Source organism: Sebastes umbrosus, chromosome 17 (assembly GCF_015220745.1).
Source record: "Sebastes umbrosus isolate fSebUmb1 chromosome 17, fSebUmb1.pri, whole genome shotgun sequence".
In the NCBI taxonomy this organism is placed as follows: domain Eukaryota; kingdom Metazoa; phylum Chordata; class Actinopteri; order Perciformes; family Sebastidae; genus Sebastes; species Sebastes umbrosus.
The window spans coordinates 27,870,772-27,893,591 of NC_051285.1; the positions used below are offsets into that span (position 1 = coordinate 27,870,772).

General features: G+C 39.8%; 1 protein-coding gene across 7 annotated transcripts in view; it reads right to left on the bottom strand.

Annotated features, from left to right (window-relative positions):
• Nucleotides 1–2,024: 2,024 nt before the first annotated feature.
• alcama (activated leukocyte cell adhesion molecule a) overlaps nucleotides 2,025–22,820 on the bottom strand; it is a 72,866-nt gene continuing 52,070 nt past the window's right edge. The window contains exons 5-16 of one of the 7 annotated variants that reach the window (XM_037749541.1): nucleotides 20,671–20,758; nucleotides 20,235–20,405; nucleotides 18,182–18,306; nucleotides 17,445–17,577; nucleotides 16,362–16,474; nucleotides 15,624–15,747; nucleotides 14,640–14,755; nucleotides 12,869–12,998; nucleotides 10,355–10,384; nucleotides 8,527–8,641; nucleotides 8,020–8,130; nucleotides 2,025–4,806 (exon numbers count right to left, since the gene is read on the bottom strand). In XM_037749541.1, the coding sequence (XP_037605469.1) occupies nucleotides 8,046–8,130; nucleotides 8,527–8,641; nucleotides 10,355–10,384; nucleotides 12,869–12,998; nucleotides 14,640–14,755; nucleotides 15,624–15,747; nucleotides 16,362–16,474; nucleotides 17,445–17,577; nucleotides 18,182–18,306; nucleotides 20,235–20,405; nucleotides 20,671–20,758 (1,230 nt within the window). In that variant the 3' untranslated portion in view covers nucleotides 2,025–4,806; nucleotides 8,020–8,045. Of the gene's footprint in view, nucleotides 4,810–7,783; nucleotides 7,927–8,019; nucleotides 8,133–8,526; nucleotides 8,642–10,354; nucleotides 10,385–12,868; nucleotides 12,999–14,639; nucleotides 14,756–15,623; nucleotides 15,748–16,361; nucleotides 16,475–17,444; nucleotides 17,578–18,181; nucleotides 18,307–20,234; nucleotides 20,406–20,670; nucleotides 20,759–22,820 lie in introns of those variants that run through there. The other 6 variants (XM_037749540.1, XM_037749543.1, XM_037749542.1 and 3 more) reach the window with 6 other exon arrangements.

Genomic DNA, 22,820 nt, shown 5'->3' on the forward strand with positions numbered 1-22,820 from the left:
TCTATAAGGTGGATATATGGAGAAAGGAGAGGTTAAAAAAAAAAATAGAATAAATAAATAAAATAAATAAAATAAATAAAATAAATAAAATAAATAAAATAAATAAATAAATAAGTAGTTAACTAAGGATAACTAAGGGAAAGCACAGGGAAGGAAATTACTAAATAAATAAATGAGCAAGGAACATAATTAATTCTAATCTAAAATGTAATCTTTGTTAGTGAAGTCTCAGTTGTCGTCCTACCCCTCACATCTCCAGGAGATGGGGTAGCCTTCAGTTGGCACAAACAAAGTCACATCGTCATCACACACAGACACAAACCTGCTAATTAGCAGCCAACAGAAGACGTTACATCACAATGTGAAACACTGGAATGATGTTACAGCTGTGTAATTTGTTTTAGGGATCACAACAAAAGAAGGAAATTAAGTCCTGGCTTGAGCACAGTTAAATTCTGAGTCTTAATGTCTATCCAGCTGGATACTTGGAGGCTAATTGGATCTCCTCTAGCTGGAGCCACTGTGGTCTTTCTGCTGGGACAGACACTGGGCCAAAACTGTCTCACTGGTAGTTTTGGCTGCATGTCTACTGTGGCTGGAGAGGATGATAAGTCTGTTTTCAGCTTGCTATGTTGAGTGTTGTGATGTGAAATGAGTTCATGTTTTCACATAGATTTGTGTGAGTGGCAGATGCAGGAATACATTTTTGCTACAGAGAGCATCAGTATGGCTCGTTTCCATATGTATTACCCAGCGTAACCATGTGGTTGTGTTGATGTCTGACTCGATTTCATTAATTTGATGAGCTCTAAATCCTCATTAAGGTTATATAATGGTACAATTACAAACCCATCTGTTCAAAAACACAATTCCCCTTAAAGTATATGTACAAGTCTGTGTGCCTATCAAAGATTGAGCCTGACGTTAGTTCAGGCAGGCCACAAAGTCAAGCTCAGCTCATATCACAACCCGATCAGACATCTAGTCTTTGCCCTCAGACACACCTGTGGACCCGGGGGGGCTTTGCTGCTGCTCTCCCTGCCTTGGGGCACATAGAAGGGGCACGGAGAGGTGCTCTCCTTGCCTTAGGCATTTTACATATCCACGTGGAAGGGCGGCGAGGTCCCAGAACAGAGACAAACTGGCAAATATATATTACTGAAATATAAGTTTTCTTTGACTAAAGTGGTCCTGACTAAACTTAGTTTACTACTGGACCACAAGTCAGTAGCTCTAAACCATGCATGAACCTCCTTGCCAGTGATCCGAATAGATGAATAAAAAAGGTCTTTGTAAATACTGTGTTTTACAAATGTTGTATTCTTCTTCTTCAGCTTGAGGTTGTCTTGACAGTTAACTTCACTTTTTTTTTTTTTTCGACATGCTATACTATGACTTTTTTTAACGTACTATACTATGACTTATTTTCAACATACTATACTACGACTATTTTTCGACATGCTATACTATGACTTTTTCCCGACATACTATCCTATGACTTATTTTCGACATGCTATCCTATGACTTTTTCCCGACATACTATACTATGACTTTTTTAACTCTTTTTTGACATACTGTACTGACTTATTTCGACATACTACACTATGACTTTTCTTTGGACATGCTATACTATGACTTTTTTTAACGTACTATACTATGACTTTTTTTTCGACATACTATACTATGAATTTTTTTTCGACCTGCCATACTATGACTTTTTTTTTGACGTACTATACTATGACATTCAGTAGCTCTAAACCATGCATGAACCTCCTTGCCAGTGATCCCGATTGGATGAATAAAATAGGTCTTTATAAATACTGTGTTTAACGAATGTTGTATTCGTCTTCTTCAGCTTGAGGTTGTCTTGTCAGTTATCTGGTTGAGATTAGTCCTTGATGTCAGTGGTGCAGTTCAGTAATTGCCATGTGAAGATGCACACTCAGCTTGATGATTAATGATCATGAAGCATGATGGAGTAATGTATTTATACAAAAAAACAACATACACCAGACTTAATACCGTTTTTGTTTCAAAATGTACACTTTATTGTCAACAGCAGTACAAAAACAAAAGTCTGTATTTACAACACTACTATGGCCTTCTCATCTTACCATCTTTGGTTTCACTGCTGACCTGATTATTTGAAAAGGCATGAGAAAACAACGGACTTAGGTACTGAAAATGTTGATCGCAACCATCCCACAACACGATTACACATCGCTGTCATTTTTGAGGATGCTAGGTGGGAAAGTGCTCTGTATTGGTATTTTCTACACATTGTTTTTAAAAAAAATATAAGCAAATGAAATGTCATCTCTTTAATTCAGTTTGGAGAACTGGCATCCAAGAGACAATCAACTGGTTCATGGTTCCTTCAAGTTAACATTCAATATTTTATGATCAACCAACATTATCTGCATCTGAAGCTCTTGACGTCAACTTTAAATACTGTGATTTTTACTTTCTTGCCAGGTGCTGAAAATCATTGCAGTCTACAAACAGAAGTTGTTGCCAGATGATGACTCAGACTTCTTACAAATCTGACTACTGGCAACAGTCCTAAGCCACTGGTATTCTCAGAAACATTAGCAAATAGTTGAGGTGAAAGGTTGATGCTTCTTTATTATTTATCAGAACAACTTGCATCATACATCCAGTGTGTAAATGTATTCAAGAAGTTTACATGAAGTGAACTGAATTATACATGTTAACTAAGTGTATGATTCCTCTCAAACTGTCTTAACAACCATGTTTCCTCGGCAGGTCACTGGGGTGTTGCATTATGTGCAAAATGGTATAAACCCAGACAGCTACCATCTTTATGCACCTCATCTAATCTCCCAATCTCAACCACAGTCTTCAGTAAGGGTTATCCTTCACACCACTGAGCTAAAAATGACATCATAATAATAATGATACAGCAGAGACTAAGCACAGATACTGCATAGCCTTATTCTTATTCACTCTCATGTAACACTCCTACTACATAGTACCTTTCCAACACTCGATGCCTTCCACGTAAGCTTAAAACAAGAATGTTCTTGCATGCTGCAGCATTGCCATCCAGGGAGGTTGCACACAGAATATAAATACATCAAAAACACAAAAACAGATTTCAGACCTGGCATAAAGTAAAGCTCTTCCAAAAATGAAAGCGTGAAAAAGAAAATGGATCTGTCGAGCAGACAGATGACATGAAGACGACAATGTAGTGTATTAAACTAAATCACAGGTGAACAAACTCGTTTTAGTATGAACTTAAAAAAAATAAAAATAAAATAAAAACATTATGGCAGAACATACTTTTGCATTTCTTACAAGTTGTTGTACTTTTCTGAGGACTTCTTGCCTTTTCATTTCTTTTTGCCTTTTCAGATAAAACTATTTGTAACATAAAGGAATTCAAAAGTCTCCTTTGAGACTAACAAAAAGAGGGGAAAATTAACGGTAATTTACAAAAACAACTTATTAGTGGTTGAGTGTGTCATAATGTGCCATTTGCAAATGTCCAATTTACCTCTGCACAAATGTAATTTTAAACACAGTAAGCTTTTTTTTGAGGGGGGGGTCACAGTTACAAAACTGCATGTACATATAGAAATCATTCTTAGTAAATCCAGCTCCTTATTTATTATCATGATTATAACTATGACTCTTTCTGCAGTGGCATCCATCAACTAGACAATCTATTTACCAGAAAACTAGAGAACAAAAGTGAAGAGGTTAAGAGATGTTGAGGTTATCTTAAAGTTTCAGTAGGGTTCAACACATTCTCACTCCCAACTCGTCAAATACCGCCGCTTGGTCAGTGCCCCTCGGCATCGGACGCCGACGCACCTTTGCATCACGTTTGTATGGACCGAGGACAGCCGATCAATATACGCTCATTACATGCATAGTGACCTTTCAAAATTAACTTAGGTTTAGGAAACGGTCGTGGTTGAAGTCAACTTCACTGACTAGCGACTCAGGGGACTGACGATACCAACAAGTCACGTGACTAAAGACTGACATGACGTTACCTTTAGTTCCACACGGGACACAAACAGCGGTCTCCCGGTTAAATGTCTTGTGTTTGTTTGACCTATCCACCAATGAGTGGACTCTCACGCTATTAATACTACGTGACTTGCTCCGACCGTCGAATAACGCCGCGGGGGGATTTAAGTTGAAGTTGAAAGCCTGGCTCGTCATATACTGTCGATAAAGGTTGCCTCTGTGCGTCGGTTTCCGATGACGAGGGGCGCTGCCCAATGGGCAGTATTGGACGAGCTTGGAGTGAGACCTGGTTGTAGGGTTATACAGCAGTAAAGTGTATTTTTCTCTGAGCACAGCCAAACAAAGGCTTTTTTCCACACACATCGCACAAAAAAGTAAAAAACAAACAATAAGAACTAACATTGGCATGCTCAGACAGGGCGCACGCATAATTGTGATTTGTTATACAGGCCTTAAAAAGTGTACAAGGGATTTACATTCTTTGAATAAATTCAAGAACAAACAAAAAAAATCCTAAAGGAAGAAAAAAGCAGCAAAAAAAAAAAAAAAAAAACACCACACAGCCTGAGTGGAATTGCTCAAACAAAACTTAACAGGGAGCATTCACCAGGAACACAAGAACACAAAATAAAACAGTAACACGACTGACTTCAAACAGTGAGGTGGGACAGCAGGCTGTGGGCAGGCCTTGGTGGAAAATTACACTGGTCGTTGCTCCTTATGTGGAGCCTGATGGGTGCCTGATGCGTGTCAGCAGCCGACTGGGAGTCTGTGTTTTCAATGTTGCATGGCTGCTTTCAACTGCTTCTTCCCCACAAAGACATACAGAGAAATAAAGTCATTATCATTTCAATCACGTAAGATTTTAACTTATAAAATAAAAAAAACAAAAACTATACACAAATATCAATTCATATTCATCTTGAAGGATAATTCCAGTTTATTACAACATAAACCTTATTTCATTAGTTTTGGCCATCAGTCCTATAAACATGACAACTTGTACTCACCAAAGTAACTGCTGAGATCTGGGAACACAGCCACTCGACATACTATGACTTTTTTATTACTTTTTTCGACATATACTATGACTTTTTTTTGACATACTATACCATAACTTTCTTCGACACACTTTTTTACCACTTTTTTCAGCATGCTACTATGGCTTTTTTTTTTTTACCACTTTTTTTTTTACATATTTATGACTTTTTTCTACATACCTGAATGAAATAGTCAAATACACAAAGAAACATTTTTCAAGTGTATTATGTGAAATAGCTCAGCTGGTAGATATCTGATTGGTATGCTTAAGGTTGTGAGGTCAATCCTTATGATGGGCAGTCAGTATTTAGGTCTAACCTCAAATGAAGAAGTCAAATACATAAAGCAAAACTACTTCAGTGTATTCGGTCAGATATCTCATTGTGGTATATATATATACACTGAATACTACGAGGGTTTTTATCGACATACAGTACTATGACTTTTCTTTCGGCAAACTGTACTATCACTTTTTTTGATATACTATACTTTGACTTCTTCATGACTTTTTTTCTACACACTGCCACCCAAATGAAGAAGTCAAATACACAAAGAAACATTGGTTCAGTGTGTAAATGAAATAGCTCACCTGGTAAATATTGGGTTGGAACTCTGAAGGTTGTGGGTTCGATCCTTATGTGGGGCAGACAGTTTTCAGGTCTAACTTCTAATGACGAAGTCAAATATACGAAGAGAACAGTCCTCACTGCGTGTGGCACTGGTGGCTGGGTTGCTGAGTTCTGGTTCGGGCTGCGGTAGATCGGGGTTCAATCCCCACCCTCATCAGTGTCCGGTGCCCGACAGTGGAGTGAGACGAGCGTCTCCTCCCAGGGTTTACCAGAGATACAACTGGGGGGTTATGCATCAGTATATATGTTAAATATATACTTTTATGCGAGACATACAATATTGTATGCGACGCATATAATGTTATTTAATATATATACTTTTATGCGACGCATATGATATTATATGCAACATTATGTGCGTCGCATAAAAGTTTATATATTAAATAATATTAAATAACATTATATGCGTCGCATATAATACTATATGCGTCGCATAAAAGTATATATTTAACATATATACTGATGCATAACCCCCCAGTTGTATCTCTGGTAAACCCTGGGAGGAGACGCTCGTCTCACTCCACTGTCGGGCACCGGACACTGATGAGGGTGGGGATTGAACCCCGATCTACCGCAGCCCGAACCAGAACTCAGCAACCCAGCCACCAGTGCCACACGCAGTGAGGACTGTTCTCTTCGTATATTTGACTTCGTCATTAGAAGTTAGACCTGAAAACTGTCTGCCCCACATAAGGATCGAACCCACAACCTTCAGAGTTCAGAGTTCCAACCCAATATTTACCAGGTGAGCTATTTCATTTACACACTGAACCAATGTTTCTTCGTATATTTGACTTCGTCATTAGAAGTTAGACCTGAAAACTGTCTGCCCCACATAAGGATCGAACCCACAACCTTCAGAGTTCCAACCCAATATTTACCAGGTGAGCTATTTCATTTACACACTGAACCAATGTTTCTTCGTATATTTGACTTCGTCATTAGAAGTTAGACCTGAAAACTGTCTGCCCCACATAAGGATCGAACCCACAACCTTCAGAGTTCCAACCCAATATTTACCAGGTGAGCTATTTCATGTACACACTGAACCAATGTTTCTTTGTGTATTTGACTTCTTCATGTGGGTGGCAGTGTGTAGAAAAAAGTCATGAAGAAGTCATAGCATGTTGAAAAAAAAAAATCATAGTGTAGTATGTCTGTAAAATAAGTCTTAGTATATTATGTTGAAAGAAAAGTCATAGTACTGTATGTCAATAAAATCCCTCATAGTATTCAGTATTCCAACCAGATATCTACCAAAAAGAGATATCTGACCGAATACACTGAGGTAGTGTTACTTTATGTATATGACTTCTTCATTTGAAGTTAGACCTAAAAACTGACTGCCCAACATAAGGATCAAACTCACAACCCTAAGCATTCCAACCAGATATCTACCAGCTGAGCTACTTCACATTATACACTTGTACAATGTTTCTTTGTGTATTTGATGTAGTATGTCGAAAAAAGTCATAAAAAAAGTCATAAAAAGTCGAAAAAAGTCATAAAAAAAGTGATAAAAAAGTCGAAAAAATTTATAAGAAAGTCATAATATAGTATGTCGAATGACTTTTTTCGACATACTATATGATGACTTTTTTTTAACATGGTACGCTATGACTATTTTTCAACATACTACACTATAGCTTTCTTTTCAAGATACTATATGATGACTTTTTTTCAAATATTATGCTATGACTATTATGACAGTTTTTCGACATAGTATGATTTCTTTTCGACAATGATCTTTTTTTTAAATCACTGAACAAATCAGTGATGTGGAAGCAGAGGCCTGTACTATTAAGTGAGTTGAATCTGAGGGGTCGCAAGATAATTAATGGGATAAGATAGAAATAAAAACAAAATTGTGTGTAATTGGTTGAACTAGTCCCAACCTCTTGACTTGTGCTGTGAAGAGGGGTCCAAAGTAAATATAGATTTGTTTCAAGGGTGACAAGCCAAACAGAAAGGACACCACTGATCCAAACCACTTAATTTGGAGTCAAAACCGAAAGTGGGTGCATCTGAAATGTCGACAATAACTCCTCATTACACGGGAAAGTCTGAGGTTAAAGTTGAAGCTGGGAGTCAGTCTGTAACGTATTATGGATTTTACAAGGTATTTATTTTATCATTCACCTTTGTTTTCTCTTGACCTGTTTATTCTATCTGTCTGAACACCTGATTGTTTGTTGTATCATTATGAGATCTCAGCAGTTCATTTGCTGAGTACTCAAAGGAATGATGGACAAACCTACAAAATAAGACACGTAATAAACTGAAATTATACTTGATAACTTGCATATTGATATGGTGTATGTACAGATTTAAAAGGGACAATTTCTACCTCTTTCATCCAATGTAGTACAGCCTTTAAACAGTGTGATTGTTCTCCTCTAGTTTCTTGCTCTCCTCAGATGTTCCAACCTCCTTCTCACCAGTTTTCCAGCTTCCTTGTCTGTGTTGAATACAGAATTGCAAAAGCGTGAAGCACCAATACTACGGAGTGACCTTCTCATCCTGCTCCACACGTCACTGTAAACTCATCTCTTCAGTATACACACATCACATGCTTACTTTCTCAAGAATTTTCTAAGTTTTTTGCAAAAACTAATTTTATTTATTTTTTTAATCTCATCACAAAACATCAAGTCAAATAGCAAAAGGAGAAAGTCTCTTTATGTAATGCATAAATCGTTGGCTTACTACATAAAGTATACTTGGGGAAATATACTTGAACTTTACTTCACAAAATAAACTTGAAGTATACGTCTTTTTCGAGTAGAAATTCAGGTTTGCACACCAGTTGGTCTTGCACACCGGTGTGCGCTCAAGTGTGTGTTTCTTTCCATACCTTGAATTCTTCATGTACAGCCAGTAGATGAGTCCCACGATGCCAGCGATTAAGAGGAGCCCTACCACGAGTCCCACTATGAGCGGGGCCTGGTCCTCCGACTCCGCGTCAGTGCCTGAAAACAGACAGCAGCACTCGGCTTCAGCTGGAGGACTAACACGTGCACTCTCACAGAGAAGCTTTCCAACGACGAAGCAATAAAGTCACACTTTATTGCTTCGTCTTGTGTTTATAGTTCAACAACTTGTTACTGTAGAGACATGAAACCACTCTGAGTTGAGTTGTGTTTATATTCCAGGAAACCAGCAGCATATTTTGGAAATGGTGGCTGACGTGTTTCTATTATAGAACAGCGGAGGTTTATCGGTGTGTTAGGGAGACGAGAAGATCCGTTCAGTAACTGCACGTTCTGCTGCATTTAGCAAATACTCCAACCAGTCTGTTTCAGTCTGACTCACCATCACTTAACACCATCACCTGCGGCTGTCAGGCGTGTGGAACCTGTCACTGTCGTGCATAATTTGTGTATCCTGTACGCCGTATAGTATAATTAAGGGTTACAGTGACTTGTTTTGTTGACATGAATTAAAAATGTCAGATGATGGGAGACTGTGTGCAGCTACAAATCACCGCTCAGCGGACAGAAACATGATTACTCATCTAAAACGTTTTAAAAATTATTATCAGCTATCAGCAGTTAATGAAGTGTCATCTTAAATATACTGTATAAATCTACAGATGTTTTATAACTAGAAGACCATATAATGTACTTTAAATAGAAAATACTTTAAAGCTCTCCCCCCCCCCCCTCCAGTGTATTTTGGCATTTTTATGATATTTCAGATTTATTTGAGTAATTTCCTGACTAAGTTGAGCCACACTGTTTGCCCTTTTTTTTGACAAATAACTTAATTTTGTTTTCATTTTATTTTTCAGTTTACTCCATCTTAGTTTAGTGTGTTTATTTTCACAATGGGGCATTTGTGTAAGCGGTGAATGGATGAAATCAATGCAGTGAATTACACAAAATCCCAGCGGCAGAATTAAAACAACACACTGACTGTCTCTCTCAGTCGCTCTCTTCTTTACCGTCTCCTCCTGCTGGAGATAAATGAACGGAAAGCAGCCGATTGCCAGCCTCTAACAGGTCAGTACACCGAAGAGCGCACAACTTTCAGCCCGAGACAAAACAAGAGAAAAGTCCCGTTAGAGTAATAGACGAATTACAATGCAGCCCGGTGCGGTGTCGGTGCTGGAGCTGAGGAGAGAGCGGCCGGTGAACCACTGCATTTCAAACGGCGAACCTCGGCAACATGTCTATCCGTCCTCCGGTGCGCTGTGGCTGGCGTGCGGCGGTGCGGTTCCACGGTGCAGCAGCAGCCGGATGGCCGCCTCGCCAGGAGGACACGGCGAAGAAGAGAGCGAGTGAGAGAGGATCAGGTGTGTTGCGCTAATTCTTGTCTCATTTGTCATCTGGTAAACAGTAAATTCATCTAAACTGGTTGCCATGGAGCCATGGTGACACATGGATGGTCTGATGACTGTGTTTTCATCATTTTACAATGCGCAGTCCTTTAATATTCATCAGGCACTGTTCAAAATCGTTCTAATCTGCCTGAGAGCTCCTCTGCAGGATTTAGCCAGACAAATAATGAAGATGGAAAAGCTGAGGTGAGGGTGCATATTCAGACAGGATTGTTAGATTGACAGTTTAATTTAGTAAGTTTTACCTCAAGAGCAGGTTGATATTTTTGAAAAGAAACTTCTATAGAACCTCTTAAGAAAGTCTAGAAAGTAAAAGATAAGGGCAAAGAAAACAAAATCTTACCTTTTTCCCCCTTTTCAGGTTCCTTAAAAACTGAAATCAAACATAAATAAATTAGAACTCATAAAAATAAAAAGGCAAACGAACAAACAAATCATATAATATGCTGTTTGTGTAAAAAACAAACTAAATTCTGCACTGATCAGATGTGAGCGAGGCCTGGCGGCTAAGTGCAGCCTCACAAAATGAAATCAAAAGGGTGTTTATTTCTGATAGTGCCTCACAACTAGCAAACTGTACCTTGGAAAGAAGAAAGCAACAATACATTCTAAAAGCACCAATTTACTATGCTTTCAGAGCATGTCAGGCAGTGGCTCTTACTGCACAGACAGGTTTAGCACCCCAACAAACAAGCAATGCTGCCAAATCCAGAAGATAAAGTGAAGGAGGGGAGACAAAAGAAAGAATGATTATCACAGACAAAGTGAAAGAATGAGGAGGAACAGCACGAGCACAGTATGAATGCATGAAATGATATCGTTGTAGCATTTAACATTAGCCTTTGACAGTCCCAGCCTTATCCTTTTTGTTTTGTTTCATTCCAGTATCCGTAGGCGGCGGATGTGGCTCAGATGTTGAGCCACCAACCGGATGATCGGTGGTTCAATCCCCCGCCTCTCCAATCTGCACGTCGAAGTGTCCTTGGCAGCAGATACTGAACCCCAAATTGCTGCAGAAAGCTGAGCCATCGGTGTGTGAATGAGTATTTAGATTAGATCCTAATGGGCAGGTTGGATTGGATTTTACACAGTGCACAATGGTAGAATGTGATGATGCACAGGGTAAATGTCATGGCCAAATGCTCCATTGTGTGCACATAGCCTCCTGTAGTGGATATCAGGAGTATTTTATTGCCAGATTCCCTTTCAAGAGGTAGAAAACACATTTGGCACACTTTGGGTATCCAAGTGGCCAAATGGAGAGTCCTCCTGGTCCTATCCTGACTAAAACCTTTGTAGAATCTATGAGCTTTGTGTTATTTATATCTGCTTTGGCACAGCTGTAGTCAAGGAGTTGCTGAATGAATTCAGTGGCATCTCTGTGCATGGCATCATTGCTATAATGGTGTTATCCACTGTCTAATCTAGAAAACATTTTAGGCGAGGATAAAAATGTAAATTTTTCTTTTGGTTCATCACAATTTACTCAGGCATAGTAACAGTCACAATGTGACTTACACTGGGGATGAATTCTCTGATGTCTTACCTATCCATAGAGACCAAGATCATGCATATAGACCTGGTAGTTATGGAGTTATTCTTGATTTATCTTGGGTATGTGTGTCTAGGCGAACCACACCTTCCAGCGCCCTATAGGGCTTAAGAGGTTACCTTCATTACCGAAGACGAGGTGCAGACACGGTGAGGTCCTACTGTTATAGTCAGTGTGCATTCATTAAAATAAGAAAGTCATCCTGAATGCTCCCCGTTATGACTTTGTCCTCTAAATTGTGTTCTGATCATTTTTCTTGATCTTTGGTCGGCTTCATAATGACAAAAAGAAAATCTCATTTGGACTCACTTAGACTTCAGGTACATCTGATCCAACAGACACGATCATTATAGTGTAGTCTAATTATAGCAGAGCCCGTTATAGTGTAGTGTAATTGTTTTTACGCCACTGAGGAATACGGATGAACGAAAAGAAACCTAATATTACAAGTCTTAAAACAAAGCTGCAAAGAATATCCCTGTGATGAGCAAAGAAATCAATACTCTAGATGCACTGAGTCTTGTGTTAAACATGATATTCCAGTATGTATCATTCATACTTCATGTGTTTAATATTTGGTGTACAGTATTCTTATATTCCAGATATTATTAGTTAACTTTCTTTTTCTTATATTTATAAAACCCCACATTTATATATATATATACTTTGTTATTCCTTATTACATTAAGTTTGTGTAATGATGCAATTTCACTGTGAAGTTTTATCTCCTGGGTTGATCATAAAAGATAAGATAGCTCTCACCCAAGCAACTTGAGTTGTCCCAGAATGCAGAAAGGCTTTGACTTGTTTAGATGTTTCATTTAGCTTTTTTTTGTTGTTGTCGTAGCACAAGAATTGCAGTGTTATAATGAGCAGTCATTAATAAAATGAGGCTCCAGCAATCAAGCTGCAGCTGAAAGCTGCTGGCAGAGATTCCCTCTAACTGTGAATCCACACTGGCAGTAACACAATCATCAAGTTACCAACAGCAGTTTGTTTCCTACAGAGCTGAGCTGCAGAAGAAACTCAACAAGGTTATTGGCTGGGAAAAAGCTGTCACTATCCTCTGATTCCATGCTTTAAGGAACATTTAAAGCCTTGCACTGAGAGTTAAGCTTTCATTTTAATTTGTCTCTCTCCGTCTTCAGTTTATGCTGTTTAATTAGCCCGATGCATTAACTCTAAACAACAGAAGGCAGTACCACAGTGAAGCGAAAGAAAATACAAGATTTGTCTCTTCAAAGCCGTAGAACTTCCACTAGAAGCGTTATTATATCTCATTCATCATATCTCGCATTAACTTACCAGAGGCTACATTGATGGTCTTGGTATCTTCTCCCAGCATGTTGATGGCGCTGCAGGTGACAGTCTGATTCACCTTAGGGACCACCGTGATCTTACAGGTGGCCTTGCCATTGGCGTAGGAGCTCTCCTCCTGGAGGCACAGCAAAAAAAACACACACACATAAGAAGCTTCAAACTACTCACACACGTAGCAGCCTCTCTTGTTGAGCATTATCGACTTTTCCATTCTACAGGATGTTATGTTCAGTATATTGCTCGATAAGGTGGGGGAGTGGTGGGATGGCGGGAAGACAGATAATGGGAGGAAAATATTGCAAATGTCTTCATCAGACAGGAGTTCTGAACTCTGCCGATACGCAGCGGAGTCGAGGAAGCAAACTCATTCTCAATGCAGAAGTAAACACAAAACACTTCCTTGCCAACAGAGAGGTGTGCCTCATTGTTAGAGCATTAACCGGCTCATGATAAGGCCTAGAGTGCCTCATCACAGAGCATCTTGATGAGTACATTATTCATTAGAGTGAATCATGTTCACCTGCTCTGAGGCTGAACTTGTTGTGTGTGTATATATATATTTATATATTTATCCTCACGCAGCTGCGACTGATGCGTTATGGCTCCAGCAGTTGCCTGTCAGGGAGATAGTTCACAAGTTCCAATACATGGCTGCTAAAAACAGTTCTGCATTATGCATACAGCCTCAACGAAACAACACTGTACAGATGGCTGTCATAACGGAGCAAAGAGTGAAAACCTCAGTAGGAGCTCCTTTTAGTGACAAGGATCCTCAAAGAACACTTTAATAATGACACCTCGCTGCACTGTTTTGCTGCCGTTACCAGTCACGACAGCAATGCTGGTATTATTTTCACCTTGGGAATCTGTGTGTGTGTGTGTGTCATCATTGCAAAAATGTTGTTTTGAGTACTTTGCCAGGTCTATATATATATATATAAATATATATATATATATATATATATATATATAAATATATATATATATATATATATATATATATATATAGCTGTCCGTCTATGGACAGATTTCTGTCACCTTGATAGCGGCACAACCGTACAAGATGCAGTCACAAAACTTAACAGGTGTGTAGTTGAGATCAGAATGAAGGTGGAGTATGAAGATGGGTGTGGACCAACACCCCCGGGAAGGCCGCCGGTCGTTGATTCCAGTTTTCGTAGTGGCCAAACGGCGGTACTACAACGTCCGTGTCCGTCACGTTTAAATCATTAGGTCCTAAAAGTTGTCACTAACAGCTGAATCCAGAGTTATTTCCCTTCCTCCGTTCATGTGAATGAGACCCAGACCGAGGCTGGAGCGAGGGCCGGGAGGCGGAGTTAAAGGAAACGCTACTGAACCTGCTCTACGGTCCTGTTGGATGCGGAAGATCGCCGGATGATCCGGGTACTTTATCTCTCGGCAGTCAAGCCATTTTGGCTTCATGCGCCGCTGAGCAACTCTCATAGGAATGAACAGGAGCCTGCCTCCAACGCTGTAACGCTGACCGATAAATCATATTTTCATCATCATCCTCATCATCATGATATGAACATGATTGATGAACACATCGCAAAAAGGCGGTCTGAAACGTGATGAATAAAGAAAAATTATTATATTTAGGGATGGTTACCGAAACCCGTTATTAAACGGGCTCGTGGGCTAAAGACTGTAGTATTTATTATCTGCTGCAGCCTCTTCCTGCTCTGTGTCAGAGCTCTCCACACACATAAACACACACACATAAACACACACTTACGTTTGTGCCATTGACGCTCCATTGGAAGGTGGGTTCTGGGACTCCCTCAGCCACGCATGTCAGAACTTTGTTATCACCAGCACGATGCTCGTTTAGACTGGTGATCACAGGCTTTCCTGATGCAAACAGATTATGTTGTTACTAACATAGTTTAGTTCAGTAACATTTTATTACACACACATATGTCACGTGCATAGCTCCCAACTTGTCTTCTCTCAGACCTTTTAAAACCACATCTTTCATCAAGGACACTCAGACCCACTGAGGTCAAAGTTAAAGCTCAGGGGTGACCGAGCCTTTTCAGCTCTGGACCGCTCTGCCTCCACATGTCGGGCTGTCCCCCACACTGCCTGTTTTAAATCAAACCTTTTATTCCGTGGCTTTTGGCTCAGCATGAGAGTTGCCTTTCTCTAATCCTTTTTCCTTTCCTATTGGTCTTAACGCTTTTATTACTTTAATATCCTGTTGGTTTTAAATTGGTCTTAGTGTTTTATTGTGTTGTTTTTGTGTTTAATTGTACAGCACTTTGGTCAACTTCTGTTGTTTTTTAAATATGCTTTATAAATAAATTTGGATTGGATTAGATTGGATGTGATATTCAGAGTTTACAAAATGTTATGACCTCAAGCATTTTCCAGATGAAAGCAGGGTGCACTTATGGATTTCAACTATTATTCAAATATGATTTAATATTTTCATTAATGAAAGACAGAGATACACTAGACAGTGGATATATACAGTATAATATGCAAGTGTGTATCTCAAAGTGAGTGTCATATACTCAATGTACACTTCAGGTATCAATCTTAAAATGTTATAATTGAACCCTGGCAGGTTTATGATTTATTCAAAGAAGAAGAAGATTGTGCGACTTAATATAAGAGTTAGACATGTTTAGTGTTCCACTCATTTCAGCCAGCAGAGGAGTTAACTATGACGCGCACACACACACACACACGCGCACACACAGACACACTTACTCACCTTCTACGACCAGTTCAAAGCTCTGACGTCGCGTGATGCCGGTTATGGAAACCTGACACTCGTAGACTCCTGCATCAGCATAGGTCAACTCGCTAAACACCGGCTCCTTCGTTGCCATTCCATCCTGAAAACCATGAGTCACAATGTCAGTATGTGTTTTCTAAAGCAAAATGTACCTGTACCTGTAATTTAAATACCACAGTAACACACGTCTAGTGTCATGTTCACTTCTCCAGCTCTACCGAGGACAGGCTGTAAATGTCTGAACGCAAGATGTCATCTGTCCATCTATTTCCTTTACCCACTTCTCCTGTTCTGAGTCACAGGAATGATAATTTCAAGGAAATACAGTAACCATTTTACTATATAGTATTTCATCATTGGCTTTTTCTCATATTTTATACTACATGAAATTGACCCAATATATCAACTATATCTTACTAGGTTTCTACTACTGCGACTCTAAGCTTTTGAACAATAGTTTCCCTTTACGAACACTTCTAAATCTACCATCCCTTCTATAAATGCAGCGTTATGTGTTTTCTTTTATGTTTTTTTGTAGTTTAGGCTGTCAGATACAGCGCAGAAGAAATCGTCCGACACTACCATCTAGCTCCGGAGGTGGAAAAATAAATCAGCAGCGTCCAACCACTACTCACAGTATATACGAGTCAGGTTTGATTACTGGCTTTATTTTGATACCACTTCTCTCCGATCAACGACCCGACCCAACGTTACCTTCGTCCATGTCACTTCAGCGTCACCCGAGGCGCTCTTCTCCATCTTCACAGACAAGTTGTGCCCTAATGTCTTCACAACCTCCCCAGTGGGAGTCAGACTCAGGTCCAGGTCTGCGAAAACAAGACAGAAAAAGGACGGTTCTGTTGAGTCATATGGGTTGTTGCAGGCTGTCAGAAGACACAATTCACTGCTGAGAGTTCGGTTTTTATGTCTTCTGTATTAAGAGCCAAAAGATTGTTTTTTTTTTAACACATCTGCAAAAAAAAATCACAAAGATCAGACAACATTCATTCAGTATTTGCTTACAGAAAATCGGCCTATCATACATCGTTTAAATCTTCAGTAGGCAACAAGTTTTTGGCATCAGAGGAGATGTACGTTAGCCGGAGCAACAGCAACGTTCCATCGATACACACACGGTCACAAAAATAACTTAAACAATTCCCAGTTTAGGGAGTTGTTGTATTCTTTCCTCAGTTACTAACTCAATTCAAAAGTTAAAGAGCTGAAAAAACACTTCTTTGTTTGAGATGTGTGAAGCTGCAGTACGGGACGTAGAGCGGGGGAAAATGAGCCAGACTTATTCTTTATTACAATGATAGGGCCCATTTGAACTGGAGGCTCAGAAACATACACCTGGGAAGAAGGGAGTAATTACTTGAGGGAGTGCTGGTGGATGGTAGGAGGGAAAACAGCTTATCAGTTGCCTGAGCTCCTCGGCCGTGCACCCAAAACACTTTTGCTCACTCGATGTCATAAATTTCTAATTAGTTCTCCTCCTCCCAGCCTGACACTCCACGATCTGCCTTCCTGCCAGGCTGCGCTCTCAAAGTTTAAATTTGATTACTGTTTCTCTGCTCTCACGACTTTATTTACAGTGAATAAAAAGTGTCTTATTATATTTATAGGAAGTTAAGAAATTCCAATCAAGGTGGAAAGAGCGTGAGGGAGTTTTGGGGCTCGAGGGAAAGGGAAAGCGAGGACGACGGTTGGAGGTTTCTGTCTTGTGCTGCAGCAGTGATTTCCCTCCTTGTTTGTGGTACAGTATGCTCAGGCTCTGCATGTGTCATGAGTACTCACAGCTAACAACAATGTTTTCGGAGGCCTCCATTTTCTCGTTGTCAGCCAGGGAGCATTTGTATTCACCCCCCGCATCTCTGCCGATATCAGTCAAAGTGTAGGTGTCCGAATTTTCCACCGGCATTTTCTGGCCCTGGTGCAGAGAGAGAGAGGAGCAGGAGAGAGGTGCTATTAGCTTCAGTCATTCTTATATGATATCAGGAAACGAGGAAGAAAGTCAGATTGATGAGGCAAATAGGGCTTTTAAAAAATCCATAGCAATAACTCAAAAGCAAACACTTGAAACTGAACCATTATCATCCCATTCTAGTCTACTTTTTGAATATATCTTTTTTTTTACGCTCGAGACAATTTCAAAAGAGGAAATTCAAATTAGTGGTAGAGCCGGGCATGCACTGTACGACTTTGGAAATGTTGTTGTGTACTTCCTACTCCGACTGTACGAGTAGATCGTTTGCGATGTAAAGCCAAAGCTCACGATGTATGAGCTCACACTGTACGGTTCAATCGTCAGCCACGACCTTTGTCCATCGGCTCGTGGCTCTGCTCTGCCTCAACTGTGTGACAGCCTGTGGTCGGTCGACCAAAATCGTACAGTGTATGCCCAGCTTAAAGTAGTAATGACAGTTTGCCACTGCTTGGATGGTAAAGCAACGGCTGAATTCTCAACGACCAACTATTATTCCAGAGCAGACAGCCGTACGATGTTTGAGGTTGAAGTTCGGGCTCTGACTGACCTTGATGTGGAAGAAGAAGGAGGTAGGTGGAGGGTTTCCATCAGCGAAACACTTCAATGTCACGTTATCTCCTTCTATGACGGGACCCTTGGACAGAATTTGGAGGCTCACCTTCTCCGACGGATCTGAGAGGTTCGGAGGGCAAAGGGGGGAAAAGGGAATGATAGAAAAGAGAGAAAGGAAACACATGCGTCAAAGCTTCATAGACACACATGACTTGCTACTGCCAAGGCCTTCCAAGTTCCCCGCTTTCATTTATTGATCCCAAACCTCCCAATCCATCAGCTCTTCAGAGATCAGGGACGTGATCAGGAACATAACAAGTGCACTCACTGGAATTCTCCCAAAACCCACCAAATCCTGAAAAATCCTTTAGCCAACCGCAGCGAAGGCTCAGCGAGCACGTCACTCACTGCGTCGCCGTTACGTGCAGTTTCCAGAGCCTTGTGATAAACCGCCTCCCACGACAAGTTGCTCAACTATCTCAACTGGCTGCGACTGTTTCACATGTGGTGAATAGAAAAAGTCTCACCCACACACCAAAGGCACTGGGCACTTTTCTTCTTATGTCCAATTTCTATACAGCACTTCTATACATTCTTCTTGAATGCATTCATCCTATAAAGTATTCATCAAACTATGAATCCATGAAACGATAAGCCAGACTGTAATTATATAATAAGGGGTCTATTGTAGCTAGATGTCTAGCAGTGTCCTTGCAACAGCTGAGGTCCTGTTGTCATTGTAGTATAAGTCAATACGCACCGTTTATACTTTGTCATTACCTACAATGACGCATGGACTCCACATTTATTGTTTGTGAATACAACAGCATGTTGATTATTGAATTAGACGGCAGAAAAGAGTGAGGTAGATTTTTATTTATTTATTTGTACTGTTACTCAGGATGACTCTGTGGCTACACTGGAAAAGAGTGACTCATGACAGAAGACCCTATTTCAAAGCTTAAATTTCTCTTTTATTATACTCATAAATGATCAAGTGTTAAATCAAATAAAAGTATTTCTAAAGGTCCTACTTTTCTAAGGCAGTTTCACACTGTGAACATCTCACAGCTAGGCTCCTGATTAGTCTCTCTCTATATATATATACACAAAATGATTGCTAGAGTTGTCCAATTAGAGCGTTTCAGTTCCCACATCTGAATCAGCCAATCAGTTCAGTATTGAGAGGATTTCATTCACTTCATTCAATTTAACTAATTAAAGTCAGCCTTTTAATTAATAATTAATTAATCAGAAATAAGCTTGAAGAACATTACCTTGAATCATGGTGTATTTGGTGTGTAGAATAATAATGTGTCTGATGCATTTTACATTTGTACATTTTAGACATTCTGCTGGTTGGGAGTTGACGGTGAGTGAGCGAGCATCTTCATCGTCTTTCATGCAAACGCTCATGGACACAACTTGATATACTGCAATTCTCTTCATGAAAATATGCAAAATATATTACATTTCTGCAAACTTGTATTGAGATGGTTTGCATCTTTGTATCCACTCTACATCTCAAACAGATCCTGTGTTAAGGAGGAGATTAAATGTTTTCTGCTGCTGAACTTTGGAATATTAGTTGAAGAGAAAGTTTGGAACTGCAAGTGAGGACATTTGGTAAAACCTTTAACCTCCTTTGACTAGATTACTTCTGTTAACATATTTAAAAATATAATATAACAGGCCTACTTAATAAGTAGATAAGTAAAGCTTATTTCTGTGTGTGTCTGCAGTGGCTATTTGTATAAATCTTCATTCCCTCTGTCCATATTTTGTACCTCTGAACAGGAGTACTATAAAATACCAAACACACAATTTTCAGCGGTGCTGCTTCTCTTCCAAAGAAGCAGCACTTCTACTAAACCTTAATAAATATCCCCCCTAGTGTCAGATCATTAAACCACCAAATAAACAAGTATCATACTTGTATACCTCGACTAGATAGACACACTCAATCTTCTTAACAACCTACCACATGAGAACAAACAGAAGGTGTAATACAGTTATGGAGCCTGTCGGCGGCGCTGTGTTCCACTTACAGTGAATGGGGAAGGGCTCCAGGTCGGTGTCCTGACTGGTCAGCTCATGAGTGGACACGCAGGTAAAGACTGCAGCGTCGTCCTCCTTAGAAGCTGCGTACATGAGGGTGGAGGAGGTGGTGGAAAGGCCCGTGGCTGGATCCATCTTTATACTGGGGGTGATCACAACAGCTGCAGAGGAAGGGATGGACAGACAGGTGACAACCACACACAAGTACACACCATAGTGACTGCAGCTAGTAAGACGCAGTATCATATTATTCCTTTGGTGGCAAGTAAACAACGTGTTTCTATTGGCTTGGGTAAATACGAAACACTATGATTTCATTTTCACTCTCCTGTCATCGTACTAAAACACTTGATGGCCCCCAGAGGGATCTCCATATGACAGCATCTTGTGTGACTGTTGGGTAGTTTCCGAGTGTGTCAGCGTTACCTTTCCCGTCGGCTACCAAGAGCTTTCCATCCTTTTTCCACGTGATCGTAGCTGAGGGGTTGGCATCTGCCGCGACGCATGTTCCCACCTGAACAGAAACAATAAAATATGAAACAATAAAACAAAGTGTGCACACTCACAAGACTTTTTTTAATTCTTTTCTGGCATTTAGCTCTAAGAAGCAGATGCAGGAGGACTTTACAGTTCCATTTATTTTATTTTACTCTGGTTTCATCAGTATCCACTGTCAGTACGGATGAAGTTTGATATTTATTAACTGAACAAATTGAAACTGTCTGTTTATGCCCTTAACCTGCATTGACACATGAATACATCAGTATAACATTATCTTGTGTTTTTAATGGGGATGGTGGTGTAAATATTATTCCTGAGGCTATTTTCACCCTGAGAGGAATAATAAAAAATAAAAATAAAAATCTGCTCAAAATATCTGCTATTAGCAGCTTCACTCTAAAACTATGCTAATTAAGCCCTAATGTCTCTGTCCTGTATAATGTAACGTCTGCTTTCCAACATTAGCGGGAGAATGTTGGACTTAGACCAGAAAAGACAAACAACTTTTCTCATTTAGGAATGAACTAGTTTTTGTGTTGCTATCTCGTTGCCACATCTCCTGGACTGAAGGTCAGTAACGGTTAGCAGAGATACGTATACTGTGTGTGAACCCGACAACGAATGAGAGTCATAAGAACATTCCTTTTCCCCCCCAAACCGGTTTCATATCCTGTACTACGGCCTGCACGTGGCTCACTGCAAACATGCCTTTGAGTCTTCTGTCAAGAAATACAACAGACAAACAGTATCTCACATGGCTTTTCCACAAAAACTTTAAATCATCTTGTTAAGAATTCTTAAAATGACATCTACTCCTTCTCCCTCATTAAAAAAAAATCCAGAATCTATGAATATGCATATTGCATATGCAATCATGAAAGTTTAACTGCTCGACACCTACTTCACTGAAAAGTCCATTATTAGTGTATGTTTGCTGGAGGCGTCTGGAGTTTCTACATCACACTTGTGAAAACTCATGGACCACCACTGGCTACCATTTAAGACGAACAGAGAAACTTTCCTGCTTCATCACGACTGTGAAAACAGACTTATAGTGTCAAACTTTGCATAGTGCAGCTTTAACATCCATGCAGGAGGAACAAAGCTAAAGGCATTTATTTATTATTTTCATCATGACTCAGTTCTTCATCTTATCAGACACGGCCAGCTCTGATGATGGTCAAGAAAAAAGGGCAAGAAGAAACCGACACCGGTCTCACCCATAGTAAATCAGATCCACTAATGAGGTCCATGGGTATAAATAAGTAAGCAGTGATACTACGGTGTAGACCTGGTGGTGACTCAGTGATGTATTGGTGGAACATGTTCTTATCTGTACTGTGTCAACATCTGATCACGACTCCTGATCATGTTCATGTCACACAGACGGTACGATTCCCATGTTCCAGGCTTGGAAATAATGTTTGGTGTAACGTAACTGTAATAAACATATTTACTAAATTGTTTATTGCCGGGTATGATACGTCAAATTGGCCCTCGGGGACATTAAAGCTTTACTGGACTTGACTACAGATGAACACGCTGTCTGGCAGTGCTTCAGCCTTACAGTTTCTGGTTGAGCTTTGAGCCAACAATACAAGTGAACTTCATGGACATTTCCACAATATCAACAAGTAATGTAGTAAATTAAAGCGTACATGCAGCTGAAATGTATTGTAAAGACGTAATTATATCACCATTCTCTCTCCCCCCTCCCTACCTCTCTCTCTCAACCCAACCGTTGGAGGCAGATGGCCGCCCACCCAGAGCCCGGTTCTGCCTGAGGCTTCTACCCGTTAAAGGGGAGTTTTTCCTTTCCATTGTCACATAACAATGCATGCTCGTGGGGGATCTCTTGTTGGGTCTCTAAATTATAGAGTACGGTCTAGACCTGCTCCATATGAAAAGCGTCTTCTGTTATGATTTGACACTATATAAAAAATACATTTAATTGAACCATAAATATCAGAATAATATATATATTTTTTTTAGCTTGGGGCTTTTCAGCTTTGTAGCAGAATTTTATTTTTATTTTATTATTTTTTTTACAGTGGTAGTCAATCACTGAGCAGATG